At 56.6% G+C, this 21,143-nt stretch overlaps 2 protein-coding genes across 4 annotated transcripts; one reads left to right on the top strand and one right to left on the bottom strand.

The window, feature by feature from the left end:
- Window positions 1-8,177: 8,177 nt before the first annotated feature.
- On the bottom strand, window positions 8,178-20,991 carry ADPRS (ADP-ribosylserine hydrolase). 3 transcript variants are annotated; one of them, XR_013923139.1, is made up of 10 exons: window positions 20,748-20,991; window positions 19,811-19,907; window positions 18,777-18,984; window positions 18,482-18,666; window positions 18,291-18,391; window positions 17,571-17,770; window positions 15,823-15,883; window positions 15,511-15,704; window positions 13,576-13,668; window positions 8,178-8,485 (listed from the first exon to the last, which is right to left on the bottom strand). XR_013923139.1 is itself a non-coding variant. In XM_080357646.1 (6 exons), exons 1-6 carry the CDS (start codon window positions 20,986-20,988, stop codon window positions 17,478-17,480), a joined length of 1,125 nt encoding a protein of 374 aa, XP_080213772.1. In that variant the 5' UTR covers window positions 20,989-20,991; the 3' UTR covers window positions 16,021-17,477. The 3 variants fall into 3 exon arrangements, 1 of the variants encoding a protein (XP_080213772.1); XR_013923140.1 differs by having other exon boundaries at window positions 8,178-8,477; XM_080357646.1 differs by lacking the exons at window positions 8,178-8,485; window positions 13,576-13,668; window positions 15,511-15,704; window positions 15,823-15,883 and having other exon boundaries at window positions 16,021-17,770.
- On the top strand, window positions 10,194-12,491 carry COL8A2 (collagen type VIII alpha 2 chain). Its single transcript, XM_080357645.1, has one exon. The coding sequence runs from the start codon at window positions 10,196-10,198 to the stop codon at window positions 12,113-12,115; it is 1,920 nt and encodes a 639-aa protein (XP_080213771.1). The 5' UTR covers window positions 10,194-10,195; the 3' UTR covers window positions 12,116-12,491.
- Window positions 20,992-21,143: the final 152 nt, after the last annotated feature.

Raw genomic sequence — 21,143 nt, 5'->3', positions numbered from 1 at the left:
AACCTGGTCCCCAAGGGCTGTGACGGGTCACCAACCCGCCGGGACAGGGAGCGGTGGTGACACCAGGGTTTGCAGCAGAGGGTGGGAGGCTGGTGCAGCCCCCGCCGGGGTCTTGCTCTGGGGTCACCCCTCGCATGCTGAAGCCCTAAGGAAATGCTGCTCCCCGGGTGACACTGGTGTCCCTGTTGCATTATCACAGGGACGTGCGGGTGAGGGTGCGCGGAGCGGGGTCAGGGACATGCAGGCTCACCTGGCGGTGTCACTGAGAAGCTGAAAGAGGAGAGGAAATGGAGATCAAAGGAGCTGGCAAAACAGGGAGATGGGACTTCAAGCCCTGGCATTAGAGTAAAACAACAGCTGGGATGAACACCGCCCGGCGGTTTCCCATCCCGGGCAGCCGGGCTCGCTGGTGGGGCAGGGGCTGGGTTCTGTTCTTGGTGCTTCACACATGAGAACGAGTTTTCACAGTGGCTCAGAAATTTGCCGTCACACCTGGGCAGCCAGGAGAGCGGTGGGCAGGGGCTGGTACAGCCGCGGTGCCACCGCGTTCCCTCGGGTGCAGAAGCCACGTCCCCCCGATGATGCTCGTGCAGGTGCAAGGGGCTCCAGCGGCACTGAGCTGTGTTGTGTCACACCATTGCCCCCTCTCTCAGTGGGGACAGCATCAATGGGGACCCAGGAGGGCTCCAGAGCATCCCTGCCCACATGTCCCAGCCTGCAGCGTGGGCAGCAGCCCCCGAGCGAGCTGAGCCCCTCTGAGCACCCTGCCCCAGACAACAGTTCATTATAATTAAGCCAGTGACCCCAGCACAAGGCTGGAAGTTTAAATGTCTGCGGTTGATGGCCACTTGCCTGCAAATTCCCCAAGATGGGAATCGTTCTCTGCGGGTCCCTCCAGGCTTAGCAGATTTGTTTGCAAAATACTCGTTGCATTAGAAAATGCTGGTTCTGCCCCAGACCTGTGAGTGCAAAGTGGCATCTGACCCATGGACCCCGGGCACACGCTGCCCCATTCCCACAGAGCGGGGCTGCAGTGCCCGACCAGCCAGCACGTGGCCATCGGGGAGCGATGCCCGAAGCTCCTGCAGCTCAGTGGGGTCACAATCCACGTCCCTCCCCATGGGCAGATGCTCCATGTCCTGCACCGGGATGCGGGTGCGAGAGCCTGTGCTCAGGTCACAGCATGACCTGGGGCTCACGAGGCAATTCAGCCCCTGCACAGACCCTGGGAGAGCGGCTGCAGCCCCTGCCCGCAGCGGCCGGGGTGGCAGCGGGGACAGGACACCCTCCTCTTTCGCTCTGCTGCATCCCTCGGCTGTGAGGGACAGCAGCACTGCTGCCCCCAGGCAGGCCAGCGTCCCACCGGGAAGAGGAGGAGGAGGAGGAGGAGAGGGGAAGAAGAGGGGAAGAAAGAAATGAATCCCCACAAAAATGTCTTCATAACAGGAAACGTCTCATAAAATACCTGTGGTTTGGCATGTGTGATCCGACTGGTCAAACTATGCACCTGGCAGGCAACCCTGCTATTAATGCTGCGCAGTCTGGTATTTCGGTGGAGCCGGGGCTGGCGGGGGGAGGAGGACGGGACCAGGGAGCTCGGGGGGCAGGAACCCTCTGTCAGGGCTTGTGCGAGAAGGGGACAGGTCCCTTGGGTCTCACTCGCCTCTGTGTGTGCCCGGGGGACATCTCAGCTGCGTTTTGGTGAGGGGACCATGGTGCTCCGGGGATGTGGTGAGCCGGGCTGAGCCTCAGGCCTTGGGCAGAAATGGGGCATGTCTGCGGCTTTGGGTTTTGCACCAGAGCCGGGTCTAAGCCCACACAGACCCAGGGGTCTCTGTCCAGCCGTTCCCAGCGATGGCTTCACCGCCACGTGCACCCGCGGTTGTGTCGGCAGCGATCAGCACCGGGCTCTCCCGCGCGCAGCGGAGGAGTTTTGACAGCGGGAGGTGAGGGATTAAGCCCTGAGCCGTGACCTGCGGCAGGCTCACGCTTTGCTGCGCTCCGGCTCCTTAATCCGCCTGAGCTGATCCCTGACCCGGCGGCTGCGGGATCAGGCAGCGGCACCGACCCTGTTGTCAGCACCGCCGGACCCTGCGCCCCTCAGCTCTGGGTAACGTGCACATGGGTAACGTGCACCGCGGGCGCCGCGCAGGGCCCCGCCACGGCCAGACCCTGGTGTGTGGCACAGCGTGGCATTGCATGTGGCTCAGCTGTGTCGGGTGGCGAGTCGGGCCAGGGAGAGATCCCCAGGTTGGTGACAACCAGCTGGTTTATGGCATCCCACCACCTCATGTTGTACCCCCATCCCGTGGCCACAGCCCCCAGTGCCAGCTCCTTCCTGCACCCCAGCACAGCCAAGGGTCCCCTAAGCTGCCCATGTGCCAGCTGGCCCGTGGCTACCAAGAGCGGCTCGGCCCGTGGCCGTTCCTTCAGCCCTCTGCACGCCTCGCAGTAGCTGCGGACGCAGCAGGAGTTAATTAACACAGAGCCCCTAGCCTTGGGGTTAATTTGGCTGTAAGTGCTGCCCGGACCGGGGCCGTTCACATGGACACTGTCACCACCCACAGCAAGCGATGCACTGTGCCATGCCACGCTGCGCCACGCCGTGCCGTGCCATGCCGTGCCGTGCCGTGCCATGCCATGCGGTGCCCAGCCCGCTCTGCGCGGGGGCCGGCGCGGGCGCTGCGGGGGTGGCGGGAGGCTGCCTGCAGATGGGGTGGGGTGTTTTTCTTTCGTCAAGGAAAATGTTTTCTTGTTCCTTCGGCTGACGGGCAGGCGAGGCTCCGGGGCCGTGCGGCGCGTACGGCAGCGCTTGGATCCGAGCGGGTGTCGTGCAGTTAAGCACTGGCCGGTGCCAAGACTCTCCCCGTGCTCCGGAGCTGCTCGGCCGAGCTGCTGCCTGATGCCTTTGGCTTTCACAGCCCAGCCTACGGAAACAACGTGCTCACTCTGTTTCAATAGCTCACTTTTCGTTTTTGACTCATTTTATTATTATTTTTAAAGCATGCGTAGCGCAAACCAAATCACCTACCTCCCACTGGAGTCCGGCCAGCCCCGTGTTGGGCTTGGAAAACTTCCCCGCTTTATTTTTTATTGTAAATGACCAGAGGATGGAGCAGCTCGATGGGACACGGCGGCGTCCAAACCCGCACTGCTCCAGCCCACCCACACGCGTCGGCTGCTCGCTCGGTCCTTTCTATGCGCAGTGTCCACACGTGCCAGGCGAGAGCATGAGGTGCCACCGCTCCTGCCGTGGTGTGCACGGGGATGGGGACAGCGTGGAGCACATCGTGGTCCCCATCCTGGCTCATCCCGGTCCCCGCGTGGCCCCGGGTGGGACATAGGGACGGAGGCGGGTGAGGGCTGGCGAGCAGCATGCTGCTCCCCACGCCGATCACGCTTTTACTGCCGCGTTTAAACAAGTTCTCCATTTTACTGACCTCGAACCACAATCGCGGATCCCCTGTGGATCACATATATTGACTTTAAAAATAATTAGCCTTGAAGGGAGCAGGCGCGGTGCCTGCCTGCCAGGCCCGTAATTAATATTTAAATAACAAGGGCCATAAATCAGTGCAGCTCAGCGAACAAGCCCCTGGTTGTGCGCGTGGGGAGGCGAGCGGCTGCGTTGCTTGCGGGAAGGTCACCCGGTGTGTGGGGAGCGGTGACATGGGTGCTACGGGGAGGGGACAGTGTGGGGCAGCACCCCCTTCTCCTGTGAATGGCCAGGTGCTCACCAGAGCTCACCAGAGCTCACCAGACCCACCAGCACAAGACGCACGACGGCGCAGCCCGGGCTGCGCTGCCTGAGCCCCCGCGCTCCGGCGAGAACAAGGTGACATTTCTTGTCTCCTTTCTCATGGTTTAAGTGTGAGGTTTTTTTTCCCCTTTTCCCGGCGCTTTCATGGTGTGCCAGGGGTTTTTAACACGTCTGCTCCCCGGCTGCCAGGGGAGCAGACGCTCGCGCGGTTCACGCGGTGGCTCTGAAGCCGTGCCAGGGGTCTCGGTGCTGTGCTGCACCGGCACAGCCAAGCCCCCCCGCACCAGCGCGGTGCTGCCGAGCCCCGTCCCTGCTCCACCGCATCACCGCAGCCCTTGAGCTCCCCCCGTATGAACCCTCTGGCTCCGCTGCTCCTGCTGGGCTTGGTGTTTCTTCAAGGAGCTGTTGTGGTCGAACACCGTGTCGTGCTGGGGGGGCTGGAGCTGCAGCTGGGGGCACAGCCCATCCTGCAGAGCTCGGGAGCCCCCAAAGCATCTTCCCTGCTCCAGGTGGGTGAAAGTGTCTCCTGGTGGGATTTCTGCTCCGTACCGGGGCGTCCCCCAGCCCCACAGGGGGACAGGAGGTGACAGCCAGCCCCAGGTGACACCCGGCCACAGGTGACACCTGACCGCAGGTGACACCCGACCGCAGGTGACACCCGACCGCAGCCATCATGGGCACCGCGGCTCCATCCGCATCACGCACCAGCTGCTGTTCACAACCTGCCCTGGGAGATGAGGACGCCGCCGCGCGGCCGCTCCTTATGATTAACTATCATTTCACAATGTGGGAGATTTCAGGCATGAAAGAGCCTCTTCACAGACACGTCGTGTGCACTTTATCTATCGTACGAGACTCCAGATGTTTCCATTTTATTCTTACTAAATCGGTGCCTGGAGAGCCCGGGTAGCGCGAGGCCTCCAGCCCCGGTGCCGGGCAGCGCTGCGGGGGGACAGGGAAGCACCAGAGTCCCCGTTCCCGGGGGTCTCAGGCCAGAGTCCCCCCATTGCCCCCACAGCCCCTCGGGAGAGTCACCCCAGGTGCTGCTCCCATGTTGGAGCCACGAGCAGCATCAGTGAAAACAGCCCGGCCGAGGGGATGGATAATGGGGTGAACAAAGCCCAGGTGGGAACCCAGAGCTGGGGAGGGAGGGAGTTGCAGACGGAGGCACAGGGGTCATACCAGGTAAGGAAAACAAATAAATAGCTGATTCAGGGGTTTGCTCTCCTCTTCTATTTAGCAGAAACTGTATTTTTACAGCTGCAATCCCTTAAAATGGGATTCTTTTTCCCTCAAACAAATCCTTGTAAAATAATGCTTCATGAAAATAAGCGTTCCTCTACTCGACCCCAAAGACAGAAAAACAATAACGCCAGCAAGGCCCTGTCCCCGCCGCCGAGGAGTGGCCCTGTCCCCGTGTCCCCGGCCATGCCCAGCCACAGCGCGCTCCCGTCCCGGTGCCGCGGCGGGTTTGGCGCAGCCCCGGTGCGGCCGCTGCGGCGGGACGGGCAGCACTGCTCTCCCAGCATCGCCCGCACCGCGGCAGGGCCCGGGCTCCATGGTGCCACCGCGGCAGCGCCGTCCCCGTCCCTGCAGCCCCAGCACCGCGCAGGGGGACACGGCGCCAGCTCCGGGGCAGAGCAGCGCTCACAGCCACTTCATCACCTCCAACAACCTTCCAAGCGCTCGGAGCAACAGGAACAATCCCACGCCAGGGCTCCCCCTGCCCTGTGCATAATTTGCTTTAATTTTGGTTTAATTTGGGGGCTTTTTGGGGTTGTGTTTTTTTTTTTTTTCCAGGCTGCAGACTTTTTTTTTTCACTGCTGCTTCAGCAAAAGCGATTCAGGAAATTCCGATCAAATCCCGGCGCCCAGCAGCCCTGCCCCTGCTCCCCGGCGGGAGAGCCCGCGAGCTTAATTCTCATTAGTAACCACCACGGGTCAATTATTGCGAGAAGGAGGAAAAGCAGCAAAGCTCTTTGGTATCACGTGTTATTTAAGCTTCTGAAAATAAATGTTCTTTGCAAATCAATCTGTTTGCAGCTCCACGCGTGGAGCTGGCCCAGAAAAAGTTGCTAGAGGAAAAGTATATTTATAGAGGGTGTTTATTTTAAATAAACAAGCACTCAAGGCAGAGGCTGCTGCTCCCAAGTGCCTGTCCTGGGCTTTCCTGGCCATGGGTTCCCATCCTGAGCGAGCTCCTTGGCTGTGCTGGAGCCACAAACACAGCGAGTCTTGGGCTGCAACATCGTGGTTTTGGTCCAGCACCCACCGGGAGACGCAGCACCCGCTTGGGAGGCACAGCACCCGCTTGGGAGATGCAGCACGAGCTGCCCACAGGAGCCGCGGCCAGAGCACACATGGGTTTTGATAGAGGAGATCTCGCTCGCTTGGGAGATGCGACAGCAACGCTTGGCTCAGTGAGCTCTGGTATCCATCCTGCCTTTTTTCCCTTCTTTTTTTTTGCCTGACATGGGCATAACTGCAGACAAGCAGGTGCTGGGGCAGCTCTGAGAAGCTCCGCTGGGTGCACGTGGTCAGTTGTTGCTCACAAACCGTGTATTTATTGTGCATCTCCCAGTCGGCACATCATGAAGGATAACATGTTCAGGGCAACCGCGGTCCAGAAAAGGGCGAATTTGGGGGAGTCCTGCTCCCACCGGGATCCTCCCCGCGGTGCCAGCCGATCCTGGCAGGACGGGGTGCAGACGGGGTGCTGGTGCTCGCTCTCACTGTCGCCTTGTCCACAGGAGCCGTGGGAGCAGGATGCTGCCGGACGCCGCGGTGCTGCTGGGGATGCTGGTGCTGGTGCTCGGCCTTCGCTCGGCGGCAGGAGGAGGCGCTGGGGGCTACGGCCAAGTCAAGTACATGCAGCCCATGGTGAAGGGACCCCTGGGACCCCCGTTCCGCGAGGGCAAAGGGCAGTACCTGGGTAAGGGACGCGTTTGGCGGGGGGGTGGGATGGGGCTGGAGCGTCCCGTAGCCATTGGGTGAGGGATGGGGCAGAGCACCAGGTGCTTGGAGCCACCAGGTCAGTGCTTGGCCCTTGGGAGGTGCAGGCGGAGCCCCCGCGGTTCACACAGCCCCGGACCCCCCGGGGAGCCAAAGCTTTGGCTCTGGGAGGAGAAACTGGAGAAGGCTGGGCTGCCGGGGGCTGATTTACCACTGGGCTGAGTGGCTTATCAGGAGTTCAGCTCAGCACACGTGTCAGAAAACACACAGCAAAACCTGGAGCCGAAGCCACGAGCCCCCCTCCCTGCCCCCTTCCCAGCTGTTGTAAAGCTGCTCCCTGAATCCTGGCCAGAGACAAAACCTTCCAGCGTAGCGCAGGAACGGTTCAGCTGCTGGTGGGACTGGATTCAAGTATCTCCCTGATGGTTTTCCTTCTTTTTTTTCCCCCTTTCTTCCTATGCATCGGAGCGGCTCGTGCTGCCTGCTAACCATGTCGAGGAGAGGAGCGAGCGTGCCAGGCTCTGCGAGGCGCCGGTTGCTGTGAGCTCTGCCCCCTTAGATCAGGCCAGGGTTAGAGGAGACACTGAGGCAGAACAGAGCACGGGCGTCCCTTGGACTAACTCACCTAAAACCCCTGGGAAAGAGAAAAGGGGATGGACAGGGGGATGCGGGCGGGGGGGGCAGCTGCAGCCTGAGCTCCCATCTCCGCTTAACCTCAGATTTGGCAAGGAAAATCCCCGCTGGCCTCCTGCCCTGCGCGGGGAGCTCAGCTGACTCCCGCGACGGCGCAGGCCGTGCCGTGTCCCCGCGGGTCGCCCCGAGCCGGCGGGAGCTGCGCGGGGTGCCTGCAGGTGCCAGCTGGTGAGAGACAGGGCTGCGTTCCTCAGGACGTCAGACACCTTTTTTGGCCCCAAACCAGCCTCCTCAGGAGCACGAAGGCAGGTGAGGGCAGGCGATCCCAAATGCTAAAAGCATTCAAGCAGATATTTGCACGGCTGGGGTTGATTTTGGCTTGGTTAAAACGGTGCAGCATCATGTCGTGGAGTCCTGCGCTGCTGGGGAAGACGAGATGCAGTAACGCTGGTCCCATGCAGCGTCCCCGTGAGCATGTGAACCTCGCTCTCACGAGACGGCGCTTGGCAGCGGCGCTGGAATGAGCTGGGCCGGGCTTTGCCAGGAGCCGCCAACCTCTCCTTCCCGCAGCGTCATCCGGCCGCGCTGGCCAGACGCGCCGCTGACTGCTTGTGAACCACTTCCCACCTTGTTGGAGCATTTCTCTGCGGGCCACGTCCCTCTCCCAGATGCGATGGGGTCCCGAGATGGACAACACGGCTCCTGAGGGGCTGTGGGATCCGCCTGGCCGTGTCAGCGCCCCCGGGGCGGTGCGGAGCTCCATGGGGTGCGCCTGCCCCATCCCCTTCCCCTGCCCAGCGGGCTCGTGGCCTTGGCATTCCCGGCAGCTTTGTTCGTGCTTCGAGGGGAACACACAACCCCACGCTGCTGCTGTGAAACGCAGAGCTCCGAGACATGCGTCTGTGGTAACGCACGGCCTTTTGAAATCGGAGACCGCTGGGGCTGCAACGTCCCAGTTTCTCTCCGCTAACGTCCCCGGTTTGGTTTTCCCGTCTGCTTTTTTGGCTGCCTGCAAGCTGGCAGCTCCCGCCTGGCGTTCCCCTTCACTGCCTTGTGTGAGAGCGTGTGTGCGCTTTTTCCTTCCTTCGTGGGCTCAGCTGTAGATCCTTGTTCTGATTCCATGCAAAATGACCTAGAAAACTAATTCATTTCAAACCGTTGCAAGACGAAATAAAAAGAAAAAAGGGATGGGGAGAAAACACATTGAAATAATTTTCCGGAGAAAAATTTTTCCAGAATTCAAACCCCAGAAATCTGGTTTAGTGCAACGCTTCACATCTCCCTCGCCTTCTTTCCTACACCATTTTCTGGGGTGAGGAGCAGGAGATTTGCAAAAATCCAGTGGCAATGTCATGACAGACAAGTATTTCCTTAACCGAGACAGCCAAGTGACCTCTGTTACAGCCTAGGATGTGGGCCAGGCTTTGATATACAGATAAGCTCCGAAAATGTTTCCATTACCAAAAGAAAAACAAGCAGGCACCAGGCTTGGAAGTGGCCAGAGCTAATTGCTGTGCTTAGGGAAGGTAAAGCCGCCGCTGATGCGCCGGGAATGGTGCCTGCTGCTGCTGTTATTCTTTTCACGTGTCTCAAATCTCCCCTAATCTTTTCCCGTTGACTGAGAAAATCGCCGTGTTGGCAGCTCCTGGCACTGCGGGCGTCCTGCTCGCCCAGTGCCTGGGATGAGGGGCTGGCAGCCCTCGGGATCCCTTCCCATCCCAGGAACTCACCCGTACGGATCTGCTCCCAACCATGGGCAGATTCAGTTAAAATTTGCCCAAGGTGTCAAGGCCCCTTCCTCTGCCCTTCACATTTCTCGCCATAGTCGTGTCCACACGTGACTGCCAAGTGTTTCCTTCATTTCAAGCTTCCCAAAAGAAGAGTTTGTCAGATTTGTTCTTTCTCGCCCGCTCCGGGCGTCACGTGGGAAGCAACGGGCGAATTTATGCTATTTATGCTCATGTCTGCGCTTTGAGCACCGAGCAGCAGTGGGCATGTAGTCTGGCTCTCCTCGGCTTTGGAATCTCTCAAGCCATTAGTTTTTCTCTTACATCCGTTTGCAAAAGACCTCTAATAAATTCTTTAAATGTCAAGTGGTTACGGCCTATTCCCAGCTGGGCTGACTCATTTGGATGTAACCGAGGTTTCATTTTCCTCGCAGCTATTGGCTTTTCCTCCATCCTCAGCGGTTTTTTTCTTCTGTGAGTTTTTCTCTGCCTTGCTAGACACGAGAGCTGAGCCAGCAAGCACCGCGGGCATGTCTTAACCCATACACGAATCACCTCGTCGCTCTCTCAAGTACATGTCCAAGAGTTTTCTTTTTAATCCCAAAGGATTAAAGGTCTCCCGAGGCCCTGGACTCGAGGGATGGGGTGCAGGGATTATCCTCGGTCTTGGCTCACTCTGTCGCCATCCTCTGGGCTGAGCCCAGGCAGGAGCGACCGAATCCCACGGTGCTTTCGAGGCCGCTGGGAAGTGAGGCAGCAGGAGGTTTGAATCCAGCTCCTAACAAAACCACAGTAGGTCATCACGAAACAACAGCGGCAGAGCCGAGGGCAATCGCTGCTCTTGTTGCCACCCTCTGTGGAGGGATGGATGGAGTAAGGCTTGGATTAGCACCCTGGGCTCCGGCCAAGGTCTCGCCTCAAGACAGTCCTGCTGACGTGGTGGCCCGGGAAGCTGCTGTGGCCATGTTTAAATAAAACCATTTCTAGAGAAGGACAGGCTTGCAAATACAGACCCAGGCAGCACGGCAGCCCCGGGCTCTGACACCCTGAGGACATCACGCCCCAGGCACGTCCTCCATCCCCCGCAGCCCCAGTAACGCTCGTGTCTCCTCTCTCCGCAGACATGCCGCCGCTGCTGCCCATGGACCTCAAAGGGGAGCCAGGACCGCCAGGGAAGCCCGGCCCGCGTGGACCCCCCGGCCCCCCCGGCTACCCAGGAAAGCCGGGCACGGGGAAGCCAGGAATGCACGGCCAGCCTGGGCCAGCCGGGCCCCCCGGCTTCTCCGGCATCGGGAAACCCGGCATCCCCGGGCTCCCCGGAAAGGCGGGTATGAAAGGGATGCCAGGAGCCAAGGGCGAGCCCGGCATGCGGGGAGAGCAAGGGCCACGGGGACTGCCCGGCCCCCCGGGGCTGCCAGGGCCCGCTGGCATCTCGGTCAACGGGAAGCCGGGTCCCCAGGGCGGCCCCGGCCTGCCCGGGTTCCGGGGTGAGCCCGGCCCCAAAGGAGAGCCGGGTCCCCGCGGAGAGCGAGGGATGAAGGGCGAGAACGGCGTGGGGAAGCCGGGGTTACCGGGGCCCCGGGGGAACGGGGGCCCCCCCGGCCCTGCAGGGCCCCCAGGGCCCGCCGGCGTTGGCAAACCCGGCCTTGACGGGCTGCCGGGCGCTCCGGGGGAGAAGGGCGACATGGGCCCCCCGGGCGGGCCTGGCGTCAGCGGGGAGCCCGGCCCCGCGGGGCCCAGGGGCCCCCCCGGCATCGACGGGATCGGTGTCCCGGGCGTCGCGGGGGTGCCGGGGATACAGGGCCCCACGGGACCGAAGGGAGAGCCGGGGATCCGCGGCCTCCCTGGTTTGCCGGGCCCAACGGGCTACGGGAAGCCGGGCTTGCCCGGCCTAAAAGGAGACCGCGGGCAGCCTGGGGTGCCGGGAGCCATCGGCGATAAGGGCGAACCCGGCGTCGATGGGGAGCCGGGTGAGCCTGGCCCTGCCGGCATCATCGGGCCGCCGGGGCTGCCGGGGTCCATGGGCCTGCCGGGCAAGCATGGGCTGCCCGGCCCCAAAGGGGACGTGGGGCCGAGCGGGCCCCCCGGGATGCCGGGGATGCGCGGGGACCAGGGCCTGAACGGCTTCGCGGGGAAGCCAGGGGTGCCGGGAGAGAGGGGCCTGCCTGGCTCACAGGGACCCCCCGGCCCAGCCGGCCCCAAAGGAGAACCGGGGTTCATCGGCCTCCCAGGGGTGCCCGGATTAACGGGCGGTCCCGGGCCCAAAGGGGACGGTGGGATCCCGGGGCAGCCGGGGCTGCGCGGCCCCTCCGGCATCCCGGGCTTGCAAGGACCCGCTGGTCCCATGGGGCCTCAGGGGATACCGGGGCTGAAGGGGGAGCCCGGGCTCCCAGGGGTTCCTGGCGAGGGGAAGACGGGCGAGCCCGGCATGGCCGGACCCATCGGCCCCCCGGGAATGCCAGGAACGCCCGGGCTGAACGGGCCGCCAGGCCCACCGGGGCCGCCCGGGCCGCCGGGAGCGCCCGGGGTGCTGGACGAGACGGGCATCGCGGGGCTGCACCTGCCGGATGGCGGCGTGGAGGGCGCCGTGCTGGGCAACGGCAAGCCGGGCAAGCCGCAGTACGGCCGCGGAGAGCTCGCCGCCCGCATCGCACCGGCATTCACCGCCATCCTCACCTCCCCCTTCCCGGCGTCGGGCATGCCGGTCAAGTTCGACCGGACTTTGTATAACGGGCACAATGGCTACAACCCGGTCACCGGGATATTCACCTGCCCCGTATCCGGCATCTACTACTTTGCCTACCACGTGCATGTCAAAGGGACTAACGTCTGGGTGGCTCTTTATAAGAACAACGTCCCCGCCACCTACACCTACGACGAGTACAAAAAGGGCTACCTGGACCAGGCCTCGGGCAGCGCCGTGCTCGAACTCAAGGAGAACGACCAAGTCTGGGTACAGATGCCCTCGGACCAGGCCAACGGGCTGTACTCCACGGAATACATCCACTCCTCCTTCTCCGGGTTCCTGCTTTGCCCCACATAACGGCTGTTCGGCACGTTTCCGTTTCACCCACTTTAGCCATAAACTATCTTTTTTTTTTTTTTTTTTTGATAACGAAGTTTTTAAAAATTAATACAAAAAAGAAAAATCACTGGGAAGAACGCGCAAGCCGCTGTCGTGGGACCTTGCTTCACGCTGTTTGATCCATGAGTCAAGAGGGTAATCGGAAAGGAGACATCTATCTAGCTTGCTTTCTTTTTTGGGGGAGGGAGGGGAGTGACTTCCTCAGCAAAGAGTATTTGGAATAAATCTTACCCTAGTGACTGTACATCAAACACAGGAACGCGCTTGGGATGGCAAGGATCTGGCTCTGCAGTCAACTGCTCTGTGGTCCAGAGAGGGTCGTCGGGAACACCAGACCCTCCTGGTCTGTAATCAAGTGCCCTTGTTTCCCATTTTGAGTAGAAGTTAAATAAATGTAGCTGTTGCCACGGATGGTGTGTTTGCTAACCAGCACGGGGGTCCCAGGCACTCAACACAAAGCAGAGATCCGCGACGGATGGAGAAATTTCCTTCCCAAAAACCATCAGGTGCCCAAGTTTCAGTCTCACGGATGCCGATTTGTTCAGACTGTGCTTTGAGGGCAGTCTCACCGATTCACTGCGGACTCAGTGTGGTTGGATTTATAATCATAAAAAGTGGGACACTTTGCTTAAGCACCTTCTTATAAGAAGTAAATATTATTTTTAACCCTCCCCCCCAGCATCTTTAGGAATAAAAACCATCCAGGCCTTGGTCTCTGGGAGGATGACAGACGAGCTGTTCCAAAGCTGCTGAGGGACGCTGGGACCCCTGTGATGAACAAGGATCCTCTCTTGGGTTAATTCGTCTAAGGGCAAGTCCAAGGGCTCGGTGTGTCCTGCCTCTTTGCAGCCCAAAGATGCGTTTGGCCTTGGGAGCATCTTATTCCCTGACAGCACGAGGACGGCTCTGCAAGCCCAGCTTACGGTGCTTCTAGCCTGGTTTGACAGGTTTAGTTATGCTTTCTTGGAAGTGCCACTTACGGACAACCTGCTTTTACTGTCTCACTATTCTGGGATGTGTAAACTTTTGCATTGGTATCCCTCCTTTCTCTGGGGACATTTTAATTAAGAAAAAAAAATAGTGTTTGTTCTAACATTCCATTCAGTCCTTTTACAACGGTGCTATTATCTACTTAACAATGTTATTGACGAGTCTAGTGCAATATGTACCTGTAAAAGTGCACCATCTCAGGTGCCAGTCTGTGACTTAGGTTAAGAAAAAGAAAGGAAAAAGATCACATTTGTCTGTTTTTACCACTTTGTCTCACTAATGCTTGAAATGTCACTGATCTGAACATGAGCGACCAGGTTCTGGGAAAGGTCTGCCCAACACTGACCCCTTGGTCGCTCCGGCCTTTGCTAAAGGGAGCGACCGAACTCTTTGCAGATTTCCTCATGGTAGAATAGTCTTGCACTTACAGTTAGGCGATTCTTCTCATCCCAGGCGAGTAGCACGCTGCTGCTGTTAATCCATGTGTGTTACACGGCACGTCCCTCCACAAAGGCACATCCCTGAGAAAACAGCAACAATTTGGTCACCAGCTGAGCACCTACCCTTCTATTTCCCTAAAGCCTGTTCTATGGCCAAAGAAACGTAGCAAGAATGGGCCTGGGGGTTGTTCTCCAGAGGGACTGTACAAGATGTTGAAACAACTTTTCCTATTTCTGGTTTGTTTGGTTTTGTCCTGTGTTTCTGCCTCTTGCCATCCGGGGCTTCCTTTTAAAAACACCCCTATCCATGAAATAAAGAAACACAAAAAGGAAACGTACAGTTGAAAGGTGGCTGGGGCTGGGCTGTCCCCAATCGCGGGGATTTTACTCCACGTGAAGCTGCACATTTCAAGTAAAGATGAAACCTTCTCAAGGTGAAAGGCTGCCCCAGTGCCTGATCCCCCAGATGTGTTTAATTCCTGAGGGGTGTTGGGACCATTTGGGCTTTGATCATACTGGGTTACTCCCTGGCAGGAACAGGAGCTGTACAAAAGAAGTCCCTAAAATTAAGAATGGAAGCTCAGATGCGGTAGGTAGGGCGGTAGGAAGGGGCCGGTGTCTCCTTTACTGACGCGTCTTTCTGGGGAGCACAGCGATGAGCTGGAGCCGCGCGAGGCACCGGCAGCAGGGCCGGGAGCTCCTCGCGCCAGGGTGGAAGCTTCATCCTGTTCCTCAGCAAATCCACTTATTTATACTGTGTTCTAATCTACGTTCCATCTCTTTTTTGTTCTGTTTTATTCGCAACTCGTTCTAGCTGGCCAAAAGCAACGACACAAATACTCGCTGTAACCACACCGAGAGGTTAACTCGTTCAGCGCTGTAGATACTGTTTCGCAATTTCCCTTCTTGTGCAGAGCATAAACCATAATCAACCTTCCGCAGCTATATAACCTTTACATTTACACAGCAATGGAAAGGCAAAGGTATTACACGCACATAGTTAGGCTAGAAGAAACGATGCACAGGATGAGGGAGGCTGTTCACTAAACCGGACACTGTCAGGAAGATTTGGGTTTATTTCTGGAGTACGTGATATTCGCCAGCAGAAAGGATTATTTTCTGTCGTGTGTGTGAGCGCATGGGATTTGGGTTTCAATCACAATAATAAAAAAGGTTGGGTTGGATGAAGTATGTCTATTTTTAATTATGAGAACTGCATTACAATGTGCATTTTTATATACAAATTCTTACTATTTTTTTTAATTTGCCTCTAGTATCTTCATTTCTAACCTAGTATATAGAGGTTTTTAGTTTTGTAAATACTTATTACATGCACTGTCTGTCATAGTAAAAGTTGGTTTAAAATGCACTCTTTGTGATCAGAAACTGGCCTTCTCTTCAGAACTAAAATACAGTACTTGATTGTATTGACAAACCATCAATAAAACTTATTGTACAAAAGGTGGCCTCAGCTGTGCCTTTGTCCTGCTATTAACGGGCTTGCTCCACCTTGCCAGCAAAACCATTTGTTCCCTTCTCACACCCAAGCTTGTTTCCAGCAGGTTTGCTCGCTAATTAATATGCTTATGCAAGAAGGCATCGCGTGCTTCTCATTATTACAGAAAAGATCCCTGTCTCCAGAAGTTCGTGTCTAAAAACAGACAAGATCCAGACCTTTCCACAGTGGCAATTAATAATTTGAGGAATTTAAGTCCAAGTGGTGGGGATTCCCTTTCCCTTCTGTATTTTTTCCATCGCAGCTTCTTTGCTACGTTACACAACCTCGCCTGCAGCCAACCTCCCATCCCGAGCGGCAAAAGCCACCAGCTCCGCGGCACACGGCAACGGCGAATCACCTGCCAGCGCATCCCCTTCAGAGGCTGAGAGTAAAATGAATTAAGAGGGGAAAATGAGTTTTCTCACCTGAAGAGGAGATGGGAGTGTTGCAGAGCAGCCCGGCTGCCACACAGGCAGAGCTGATGGTGAAGAACGCGCGATTCTCCCGCTGCGCTTGTGGGGCACCCGGCACACTCAGCACAACCGAGCTCCCTCTGCGGCTGCTCCTCATGACACCAGCGACGTTCCTGCCGCACACGCGACCGCTGCTGCCAACTCGCCTGCGGTAACGAGAACCACTCCTGAGCTTTTATCGTCCAAACTGCAGCCGCCCTGCGCTGCTCACGGGCAAGAGCGGCCACCGGAGATTCGCAGCACATTTCCAGCGCTAAAACTCACCCCAAACGACGCATGAGTCTTGGCTGCACGCAAGACACCTCCAACCAGCATCCTCTGCTTTCTAGAGAAAGATTTGGAGATGCTGTTAGTTTCAGGTCCAGTCTTGAAGTGAAGCATGGGGAGAAATAGCCCAGAGGTTTTCATACAGCTTTAGTACACAGCTTGAATGAAAAGACACGAGCAGCGGCTAATTAGCAAAGATAACTAAGTGATTTTATTTCTTTCCAAGGACATCAGAGCTAAACGTTTCAGTACACATTTAAATTCTGGCCTAAAATGAGCTATTTGTTTTTAAACAGGAGCTCTTCTGCTCTTCATGATTTCCAAACTTTTTAAAATTATGAAGCTGCTTTAAAAGGAAAATATCTTTTAAATAATTCAGTCAACTTGTTCACACCTCTGGCAGAATAATGTGAAAAACCCGACATTTTACATCTCGGATCCGCAGCATAATAGATAAATATAAGATAGACCAAAATTCCACATGTTCTCAGGACAAGAATCCATTTGTACAAGGAAAACCCATTAAAGCATCACACAGAAGCCTGGCACTCCAGGAAAAAACTGGACCAAGCCATGGCAGGCAGACTTTCCAACAGGGAGCGAGCTCTGAGCAGAACGGTCACGTCCCCGTGTCCCAGGAAATATGAGAGATTATAGACAACTACATTGTCACATTCAAATTTATAAACAATTCCACATGACGACTGCTTGCCTCTTTCTGTTTTCAATTATTACAAAGCTTTTAACCCTTTTTAGACGCGCCATACCCAAGCCACTGCTCCCTTTTTGACCAGCTCCATTGAGCTTCTGGAACAACACGACTTTGCTGGAATATTCCTGTCCACCAGTACCAGCTTCAAATGCACAAATTCTTTTAAACCCTGATAAATTCTTCCCCAATTAACCCACCTTTCCCTTTATTTTCAGATCATTCTTACCAAGTACAGAGTTTTAAAACCATGAGAAAGAACTCCTGATCCCGCTGCAGTGATTTTTGTCACTGAGTATTCAATCCTTGTGTAACACTCAGTTTCACCACTACATCCACCCACAGATTCAAACAACAACCTCACTCGGTGCTCTGGATGTACACAGGACAGGATTAAACTCGCAGGATGCTCAGATTAGGACCAAAGGAGTAGCTGCAGCACGGTGAACACAGGTACATAAGGGAACACAAAATGCAGCAGATCAGGATGGTGCCAGGGGCTTCCCCAGTGGCTCCCGTCAGCAGAGGGTGACCTGGTGTCCTCACATGGGTGCGGAGCCTCTCAAACCACTGCAGGACAGGTCGCTGACAACCAAAACAAAGGCCAGGGCACACGAGAGTGGAGGAAAACAGCAAAAAAGTCAGTGGATTTGGACACGCACCGAGAAACTACAACGACCAAAGGGCACAACGGTGGACAAAGCAAGAAGCAGCATCTTATGAAAAACTTGACACTCCTGCACACTTCAGAGGAGACGCACCCACTGTCCACGGTCCCACATGGAGTTACTTGCCACTGAACCCGAACTGAAGGGATGTTCCCTGTCCTCCAAACTGCCTGGTGCTCCCAGCCTCAACTTGCAGCGCCGAGGGCGCCGATCCACCAGTATTTCCCGTGAGAGGTGACCGCCCGCTTCACCTTCAGCAAACGCTCCCTCGGAGCTCAGAGTCGCTGGCAGTAGAGTTCATACAAGCTATTCGCCAGCTTCTGCGTCTCTTGAAATGCTTCGCAGCTCTGCTCCCAACTTGCAGGTACCTGTTCCTCCCCGTAATAAGCCCCTGCGATGGCTCCTGCCATGGTAGCGATGGTGTCTGTGTCTCCACCCAGAGAGATGCAGTAGATGATGGTCCTCTGCAGGTTGTTGTAGTGCTCAGGAATGTCTGGGTCAGCGTCCATACAGCGCAGGAAGGAGTAGATGGCAGTAGGGACAGAGCGCAGAGCAGCAATGCCATTGCCTGTAACAGAATCATCAGCTTCAGCGCCGCAGGATGCTCAGTTCTGCCCTCTCGCAGAAGCACCTTTTTCCCCTTAACTGCAGCCTCCTGTGACCTGTTACTTCCCACACCAGTATCGCTGATTCAACCACAAGGTGCAAACATCTGCATCTCTCCTGTACTCCTCACACCCTGGAGACTCCCAGCTACACCAGTACAGTCTGGCAATGCCCACCTACCCGTGCCCAACCAACACGCAGATCTGGTGGCCATTAAGACAACAGATCTCAGAATATATTAAACAATGTTATGCACGATCATTTTTCTTAGACATTATTTTCCCCATCCATACAGAGAGCGAGTCACTGTGTCAATACTCAGAGACTTGCTGACTGGTGAGCACAGCCTTTCCAGAACATTCTGTGCCTGACAGGCAGCAGTGGCCAAAGTGGCAATCTGGGGGAGGACACGTGAACCGGGCTTGCTGAGTTAGTCCTGCATCCAGTTCTTTCCTAATACCGGTAGTAAGAAAGGTACTTACCTAGTTCAAACAATACATCTGCTTTGGGAACACTGCTGAGCTCCAGAAATTCCTTTATTTTCTTCAGACGCCTTGAAAATGGTAAATCCTCAAATCCCAGCCTAGAAATGAGAGTAAAATGAAGAAGAGATAATGCAAAGAGCCCAAATAAATTGTACATGGCAGAATTAGTGCTCCTCCCACCTACTTACGCTCGGGCATCAGTAAGAGACTTATCATCTGCCTCTACATCTTCCATGTGGCCGATGAGCTGCTCCAGGAAGGTTTCCTTGCTGAGCCCTCCCTGCAGGGCCAGGTGCACGGCCAGCGCCTGCAGAACGGCCCCGTTGTAGCCCAGGGAGTTGGCGTGGGTCAACTCAGCGCTCAGCTTTGCAAACTGGCAATGAAAACACAGCGTTAGGAAACCTGCCAGAGAGCTCGGGGTGAGACTGGCCCGACAGCAGGGACTACTGGAGCCGCGGTGCCCAGAGGAGCCAAGGACGGTACCTTCTTAACATCCTGCACGTCAGAATAGGCCAGTGAGACGCCTGCCACCCTCATGGCACCGCCGTTACCGTAGGAGCCTTTCCCGTTAAACTGGGCCCTTGCTGGTTCAAACACATCGTTGCACTTGGGGCTCAGGAGCTTCTTGAAGACGTTGACGACAGCCATCCCGTAGCCCCTGTTGGGCTCCTTCTTGTATTCCTCAGCAAACCTGGTGTGGGCAAGAGCAGCAGGTACACGGGTGAGAACAAATCCGGGGGATATTTGGTCTGTTACTACCATTTGTAGAGGTTGTATAAAGCAACTGGAGAAAGTGAGTCAGTAACACATGGGTAAACCCAGTGACAGGCAGAGTTCTAGTGATTCAGTTCTGTAGGGAAAGAATCCAACTCCTAAAAATTGGTGTGGAGAGAGGAAAGGGTGGATAAACATCACCTTCCTCACCCCACTCACTTCCCTCTGAACTTCGCCTTGAAATAGAAGCAAACTGGAAACATTTCTGTGGGTCACAACCACAAAGAAAGTCTTTTGTTCAAGTTCAATGGAAGAGTTTTCTAAACAAAAAACCGTTCTCCCTTAAGTGGAACCAAATGCTACCAGGGCTGTGGATTCCAAGGGGAAATGGATCATAAACAAACCGAAGCTGACCTCACTAAAGTTCACTAACCAAATTAAGGGAGATACAAACACAAATAGCAACAAATAAACATGAAAGGCTTCTGAAATGTCTAAGCACTGTCTTCCTCAAAGGAGGATATATGTACACAGCTGCAATAGAGCATGTCCCCTCCTGCTTCACTTTAGAGCAGACCCTGCACCCACACCAGAGCTAACACTGCTGCGTGTTCCTGGACAGTGCAAAGCACACAACAAACTACAAGATTAGCCAGTGCTGTTATGGTTTATTTTCCTCCATAATTAAATAATGACTCTGCCTTAGCCCCTGTTCCTTTTCACAAAACATAACAACGAATGTTTAATCTTAATGCAGTTTTGCCTTCACTAGCAACGATCAATGCCCTGGTTGCCGTCCTTACCTCTTGGCCATATCAACTTCATCGAACTCCCGCTTGGCCAGCAGGGACTGCACCACCGACCTGCTCATGGCCGTGTCGTCCGTGTACGACAGCGTTTCTACAACAGAAGGTCAAAATGTAACGTGAACATCCAGGGACAAACCCTCCTCCTCCACTATCAGTGCTTCTCTGCTCCCTGAGGCCTAACGATCTGTATGTCTGGAGCTACAACACAACCAGAAGTTCCCCAGCACTTCGAGCTCATCGCTGGCCACACTCATTGGAGTAAGAAGGCGCAGAGCAAGAGATGCACCCACAGCAAGAATGGGACAGAAAACATTTCAAGATGAACACAAGCCAAGCCAAAATGTTTGATATCCAGAGGCACATGTGGACAAGCAAGAGATGAGCCTCTATCCCAACAAGCAGAGAACAGAAAGCAGTTGCATTTCTAGGCAAGACCACAACAAAATCAAGTGTCTTTAAGATTCTATTGGGAGGGTGTACAGGGCTCACTGCACAGCTCAGAACCCCAATACGAATGCATCACTGCTTGCTATGAGTTAAATAACCATTCTTGTGCTTCTTTTACTCTAGTCCTTATCTATTTTTGGTACGTCTGTTCCTCGCTGACACCCCTGTGCTCGAGCATAGTGATCTACGTCCTTCCACACCTGCTTAAGGAAACAGGAACAGTCCTGGGGAGCCAGAGCTGGGGTCACAAACCTGCAGCGAAGGGGACACTGCACGGCGGGGCTGGGAGCAGCGCGGGTGTCCCCGGGGAGGTGCCCCGGCCGGGGAGAGGGCAGGGCGGGGGAAACCCAGGCCTGGGGGAGCAGGGACGGGGGGGGCGTTGGGGCCGAATCTGGAGGGGTTTGGGAGGCGGTGAGTGGAGGGAACGGGATGTGCTGCGGGCCAGACCCCCGTCCCGCTCCCGGGGTTCCCGGGGCTCCCCCACCTCTGCGGGCGCTGCCGGCCGCCTCTCCCTCCTCAGCCGGCCCGGCCGCCGGCTCCAGGCCCCGCAAGAAGCTCAGCAGATCGGGCAGCTTCACGACGCTCCTGCCTTCGAACACGGCGCCCAGACAGTCACCCAACAACGCTCCGGCCAGACAGCCCCTGAAACGGGCGGGTCCCGGCCGAGCCCGCGCCGCTGCCCGCCCCGCACCGGACCCCGCACCCGAACCCGCGGCCGCCGCCATCTTGTCCCCGGGCCGCCGCCGCCGCTCTCCGCCGGGCCGCCAGGGGGCGCTGTGTCCGGCAGCGCCGACACCGCCCGCGACAGCGCCCCCTGGCGGCCTGGCGGAGAGCGGCGGGGGCAGCAAAAAGCTGCTCAGAGCCTGTTGCTTTATTTTCC

The sequence above is a fragment of the Nesoenas mayeri genome, assembly GCF_963082525.1.
Source record: "Nesoenas mayeri genome assembly, chromosome: 21".
Classification (NCBI taxonomy): Eukaryota; Metazoa; Chordata; class Aves; order Columbiformes; family Columbidae; genus Nesoenas; species Nesoenas mayeri.
The sequence above is the reverse complement of the archived record's forward strand: the minus strand, read 5'-3'. Positions and strand labels throughout refer to the sequence as shown.